General features: G+C 37.7%; 1 protein-coding gene across 1 annotated transcript; it reads left to right on the top strand.

The window, feature by feature from the left end:
* Positions 1-855: 855 nt before the first annotated feature.
* LOC114470509 (E3 ubiquitin-protein ligase RBBP6-like) lies at positions 856-5,700 on the top strand. Its single transcript, XM_028458712.1, has 8 exons — positions 856-886; positions 2,222-2,340; positions 2,460-2,566; positions 2,689-2,792; positions 2,887-3,173; positions 3,647-5,018; positions 5,110-5,197; positions 5,626-5,700. The coding sequence occupies exons 2-7, from the start codon at positions 2,291-2,293 to the stop codon at positions 5,173-5,175; spliced, it is 1,986 nt and encodes a 661-aa protein (XP_028314513.1). The 5' UTR covers positions 856-886; positions 2,222-2,290; the 3' UTR covers positions 5,176-5,197; positions 5,626-5,700.
* The last annotated feature ends 1,170 nt before the right edge of the window (positions 5,701-6,870 follow it).

Below are 6,870 nucleotides of genomic sequence, written 5' to 3'. Positions count from 1 at the left end.
AAAAAAAATTTGTGAAATAAAATGTCAGCAAAATAAAAAGTATGCAATGCATGTATTATTATCTGTTTATGAGCCGTATTTGTATGACAAATGCTGGCATTATGGAAATAGAAATATTTTTAAAGGTGGAGTATGGGCAGTGAAAGTGAAACTTTTTGTCAGCCCAACTCCCTGACACACAACAGACTCTGGATTGATTTCTTTATGAACATGTGTAAACAAAAACAACACATAAAATAAAAGGAATGTCACAAAACAAGTCAAAAACACAAAGTAAGAACGTTCTGATTATAGCATCATCAGTGTTTTCAGCTTTTCTCACTGTGTAAACATGCAGTGTAATTATTTCTATAAGCTTCCTAAACTGATAAAATGTCAAGGCTAAATATTTTTGTGTGTTTTGTAATGTTTTCTTTTTTACAGAATACACAAATGATAAAGTTCAAATCCCAAAGCTCTCATCTGTCATCGTCCGTCGTAAGCCGATCGGTGCAGTGAAACCAGGTTGCAAGATGTTAACTCTGTAAGTATATTATTTGTACATCAAAAGATTAAATATAGAAATTTCAGATGTAATTCATTTTAATTTCTTGTGATTTAAAAAAAAAATGCTGCTCCCAAACATGACATAGGTTTATAGCTTTTCTTCTGTTGTTCTTTGTCTAGTGATTGTGCACACCTTTTTTCAAAAAACCTGACATCTTTCATACAAAATAATGATAAAGTTCCCACAAATCACATGTCAATGTTTCAGAAATGACCACAAATTCAAGAACATTCTATCAGTAATTAGTGGAGAATCATGAAGTTGTCTGATTGCATCGATGTGTTCTTTTGTTTCTGCAGACATTGTTCTCAAGCATCTGTGTTGGAATCAATCAAACCCGTAAGTAAAACAATCTCACTTCATCCATTCTATTATCTCATCCTCTTTCCTGCTTCTTGAGCAATTTTACAGAACATCCTGTTCACACACATCAAGTTTGATATTTTTTGTTTGTTTAGTGTCCAGGTTCTGTGTGTTGTTGACTAAATGCTATTCTAGGTTAGCTACCTGATGTTTTTAATTGGACTTTTATCAGGTATTCCAGTTAAAAGTGGTTTATCATTATTTCGGCTGCTAATTGTGTTTAAAAAATGATGGTAAACCATTTATTCTGCTGCCTAGGAAATTAGAACTATTAATTATTATTATTAGTATTATTATTGTTATTATTAATATTATTATTATTATTATTCCTGATTTGCTTCAAAAATTTAAAAAAAAAAGACTTTTAAAACACTCCTATATAAAACCAAGCCATTATTATTTATTTATTTATTCATTTATTTATTTTTTGGCATTAAAAAAAAAAAAGACTTTTAAAACTCTGCACATCATGTAAAACTATTTAGCGATCCACACAAACATGCCAAAAGCTGCTTTAATTTTTCAAATATTTTGGCATCAAACTAGATAGGTAAAAGAACTGAAGAATTGTAATTAATTTAATGGCCTAGCAAGAAGAGATGAAACTTACAGTGTGTATAGTCCAACTTTAGAAAAGTAAATATCACTGTTTTTTGTTACCTAACTGTGTGCAGTGCTTTACAATAATATTGGACACTCCCATTAAACTGTTGAACATGAGTTACAACAAAAATCATCTTTGGTGGACCAATATTTATGGAATTTATAGATTTTTTTGTTAAAATCTTGTGTTCTCAAAAAATTCTTCCTGTTGTACGCACAACTAAAATAGATTTATTTGATGTTTAAATGATGTACCGGTACTTGGATTCCTGAACAAAACAAAACAAGACATCATTTTAAATATTCCATTCCAAACAGTAAAACGTTGAGTTAAGTTAATCAAAAAGTCCACTTGAAGCCTCTTTTTTGACAGTTGGACTAATAGATTTGTTAAGCACTGTACACCTGTAATCTTTTTCTTTTTTTTTATTTTAAAAAATCTGTCAAGACAAAACCATTGGTAATTGTATCTTAAACTACTTGCTTCAATGTGCCTGTGTTAAAATGGACTACTCTGCAGAAGATCATTCAAGTTTTTGCAAAGACAAAAAGAGTTGGACTGGACACAGATGTGGAGGGGAACTGTCTGTCCAACAATGTCTGCTAGAAACTTTAATAATCCAGCCAGTAACTGTCATAATTTGTTCAGTGCTTTTTGAAAAACTTATCTTTTATAGGAGAAAGAAATGATTTAATTTTTTTCCTCAGGATTCCCAGAAACGGGACAAGGAACGTAAGCCAGCGAAAACCAGCAAGGGCATCCTTCAGAGCGTTATAATGAAAGTAGAGCCAGACACCAAAGGAGCCATGCCGATCCTGACTGCCGAGTATGTATTACCTGCTTTCAGAAATAATGAATATAATGGCACATTAAAGTACCACTGCCATGTTTATTTCACTTATGTAAATGTTTGTTGCTAAAATAATGAAACGTATGTCTTTACAGTGAAGCATATGAACTAATCCCAGATCAACTTCGATGTCCAATCTGCAACGATCTGATGATCAATGCTGTATTGGTACCCTGCTGTGGAACCAGTTATTGTGAGGAATGTGAGTAAAAATCTGCGTCTCACCAACTGCATAACATTTCCATAGTTGACCCTTGAGCTAAATAACGTGTGAACATGTTATAGTGTTAACGCGTAAGTTGATTTTGTGTGTTTTGTCTCAAGGTATCCGAACTGCCCTGTTGGACTCGGAGGATCACGACTGTTTGACCTGTAAACAGTCTGATGTTTCCCCTAATAGCGTCATTGTCAATCGTGTCCTCCAAACGGTAAACCTGAGATGCACACACACTACCCATATTGTTATTTACTTGACTTTGCAGTTTTCAATATAATAAAATGCATCTGTGTTGATTCATGCAGGTTGTGACGGACTTCGAGAATATGACAGGATACACAGTGCGTAGGCGTGCACAGGTGCAACACCCAGCTCCGCCTCCCGTGTACCCGTCCCCAGCCCCCTACGGACCCCCACCACAACCATACCTCCCACCATACACCTCAGGCCCTGCCCTCATTCCGCCACCCATAATTAGTTACCAGCCTCAGCCCGTCTATGCTTCTGGACACCCAGTTTTTAATCCTCCATGGGGGGGCCCTGGTTCCCAGCCCCCGTCTGTCAGTCTTCCACTACCCCTCCAGATGGAAAAGTGAGTAACCTGTTAGTTTTGGAAGCCTCAGATAATCCACTGAATGTTAGGAGCAGAATCATCCCTCAAGTTGTAGTTGCTTTGCAGAAAAACAGTTTTAGCCTTTTTATTCACTTCAAAAGCTTTGTTCATGTTGTCTTGTTGCAAAACAAGACATTAAAAAAGATCTAGAATTCACTCTGATGAATGCCCTGCTCACTCATATATTTGACCCTGTGCAAAGTGGCTTTTCTGTTCTCTTACTGTAATATTTCTCAGTAAATGTGGCACAACAGAAGGAATGAAAGATGATGACCTACAAAGTGGTGTAGTTGAGGATTCAGACAGTGATTGGTCAAAAATGATTTATTAAAGTGGTATATTCTGTTTAAAATGCTTTAACTGCTGGTTCTGACTCAATTCACTAATGCAATATGAAAAAGTTCAGGGCATATAAAATAGTTGATACATTCCTTATCTTTTTTTTTTTTCAGAGCTACCTCCAAACTTGATGACGTCACAAAAGGCTGCCACAAAGACGGTCAGTCTGACCCACGTTCCCCATTTTCCAGACGCGATGGGCGCAGTTATGAACGACGCTCACGGCCAAGATCTGGCTCTCATTCAAGGTCTTATGCCTACCGGCGCTCTGGGTTCCCGCAGTCCTCCTTCGCTAATCAGGGACCCTATAGATCTAGATCACGGCCTCGCTCACATGTTGGCTATCGGGCCCGCAGCCCTGGTGGACGAACGCCACCTCCCCGAGAACTGCCACCATATGAAAGAAAAGGACAGAGTTCTGGAAGCCAAAACCGCTGGGACAGAGAAAGGTATCGACAGAGGGAGAAGAACTATGCAGACAGCACGTACTTCAACGATTATGACAATCAACAGCCCTCAAAGTATCACACGGGTCACAGCAGTAGGGATAAGGAAAGAGATCGTATGTCGTCTTTACCCAGAAATGATTCAGTACATGAGAACGCGAGACGAAGAGACAACAGGACAGACAGAAGATCTGTGCCTCCTCCTCCTCCATCCTCTTCCTCATTTACTACCAAGTCCAGCTATGAAATCCCAAAAACCAACAAGGGGAAAAAGAGAAAGGCCGATGAACCAGAATCATCACCAGTCAGAGATGAACCAATGGATGAATTGCCCTCACAAAATAAAAAGTCTTCCTCAGCATCAAAGGCTTCAGGTAGCACAGCTGCCTCTAAAGCTGCACCTTCAAAAAGCTCTGCAACAGCTGCCAAAACCTCCACTAAGTGTGTATCAAAGGATCAGTCTGACAAAGCAAAGACAGAGAAATCCTCCATAGAAAAGACCAAAACTGAGGTGGACGGTTTAAAGTTAAAAAGTGATGAAATGAGAAGATCAGAAGATGCTCCAAACTCAACCACACCCAGAAAAGAAAAGAACAACAGTTCTCGTGCAAGACATTCACCAGTGAAAGCCCCTCCACAGGCCGCCCACAGCCTCCGTCCACCACACCCCCCACTTGATGATGGACATCACACACGGATTAGAAGAGACGATCCACAGGGTGGTGGTTTTCATTCACTGCCTCCCTCCAACCAAAATGGCCTCCGACTTGTTCACCGTCCTCCATCCCCAGCTGAAAGCCGAAGGAGGATGAGAGAAGAAAGTCGGACTTCACGCGGACCACCTCCGGGAAAGATGAGGAGAGTTGATGGTCCTGGGATGGAAAGTGGAGCAAACTCCCACTCACAAGCCCCTCGTCACCCTCACTTCCACAGAGTCCCACCTTCTGACAGGCCTGGAAATCGTCCTCTGTCTGGTAGCCGTGAGCTAAATCGTAGTGATCCTAATCGTATTCCTACTGAAGCTCTCATGAACACTGAAGTAAGACTTTTTTCTGTCATTTTTGGCACATTCCTCAACTAAAGGTTATGCTACATAGTTGTCATGACACTTATCTTTTTTTTTCTCCTAGCAGGTAAAACCACTGAGGAGATTTAAGTTAAACAGAGATATGGGAAGAAGAGGCAGCATGAAGTAAACATCAAAGATTGTCTTGTAAAGTAAGTAAAATTAAAAAAAAAAAAAAAAATTAGTCTATGCATGCTCACGTCCTTGGTAGCAAAGGTAAAATGGTGGACGTTCCAGCAGGAGAAGTCTCCATCCCGGCGTTAGGCACAACGGTTACATAGCAAAGCAAAAGGAAAAAGACAGACCAATGTGGAGAAGCAACAGTCTAGAAGCACAAACAAACTCAGGAGGAAAGGACTGCTTTGCGTCCTCATTATCTAGATAACGTGACTTTCTCCAAGTCTAATTGTCGATTTTTTATCAGTGTAATGTCTTTCAGCTGTAAACCTATCAATATATTATTTTTATTATACTTGGAAGTAATTTTTTATTTGTAAAATTGCCATTGATTGATTTTGATGTCCTTTACTCATATTTACGTTTCTTAAAGTGTGTTCTTTTTCATTTTGTTTTTAAAAAGAAGATCAACTCAACAAACAAAGAGAGACTTGGAAAAAGACCAGGACAATGTTTCCTCCATCACTGCAGAGCAGCCTTCATCCAGCTCAGTCACGAGTCTCTCACTTCTTTTGTAAAATCAAATAAAAATGTCATAAAAGGCAATTGTTTTATTAATTTTTTTTTTGTGTGTGTGTGTTTTGGTTTGCAATAATGAGGTACATGAAGGATTCTTCATAAATCTAAATTAAACATTTTTACAGTACAGCGTATCATATTAAAATGTACACACAGTGCACAAATAGTTAATGTACTACACACTCACTACTGAACAACATGCAGAGAACTGTATTTAAAAAACAACAGAAGGAGCTGATCTACTACAGACCTTAGAGCAGAACACATTCAGGTCACAGAAGACACACAGTACACCAAAAAATATCATTCACAATCGTCCATTTTTGAAAAACCACCTGTAACCACCTGTAATAAATAATAGATCACAAAAACCTATTCAAATTAAGTTAAATTCAATTTAAAACTTAGTTAACGGAGTTATGTAAAGCAAACATTACTTTCTTAAAATATTGAATTTTACTGTATAACATGAATGACCTTTATTAATTTTACTGATTAAGAATAAAAGTTTAGAATCACGTTGATTAAAAACTACCTATAGAAATAAAGATTACCCCAAGCTGTGGTTCCCAACCAGGGGTACACATACCCAGAGGGGTACGGCAGCACACTGAAGGAGCTACTAATACCCAGAAACATTTCTCAATCAATTTTTTAAATCATAGGAAAATGTTAGAATATACAGAAATCTCTACAAACATTTTTAACCAAGGGAATATATATAATATAAAATAGTTATGTATTTGTTTATTGTTAACCTATCAGTACGATTTTTGTTAAAAGCCCATACATAATATGCCTATTTATATTGCCTAATATGACTGTAATAATAAATAATCTTTTATTTAACTCAAAACCTCCACATCCTAAACATGAAATCAAATCCCAGTAGTTTATTAAATCAGTCCAACCATGATGTGTCTACTGTATCATCCTCAGGAGATGATGATGATTGTTCATATCTATAGTGTTGTTCTCCTGAGGCTGTTTGACACTGAAAACTATCTAAAGTTGGACATTTTTAGGGTTAGCGCTGGTGTGTGTGTGTCGTCTCTCTATTCTCCAACAGTCCCTGAAAGCACCACACACTCACATCCATGTACACTGAACACACCACATAGAGTGGGGG

This window comes from Gouania willdenowi, chromosome 10, assembly GCF_900634775.1.
Source record: "Gouania willdenowi chromosome 10, fGouWil2.1, whole genome shotgun sequence".
Lineage (NCBI taxonomy): Eukaryota > Metazoa > Chordata > Actinopteri > Blenniiformes > Gobiesocidae > Gouania > Gouania willdenowi.
Note: the sequence above shows the minus strand (reverse complement) of the source record. Positions and strands in the feature narration are given on the sequence as shown.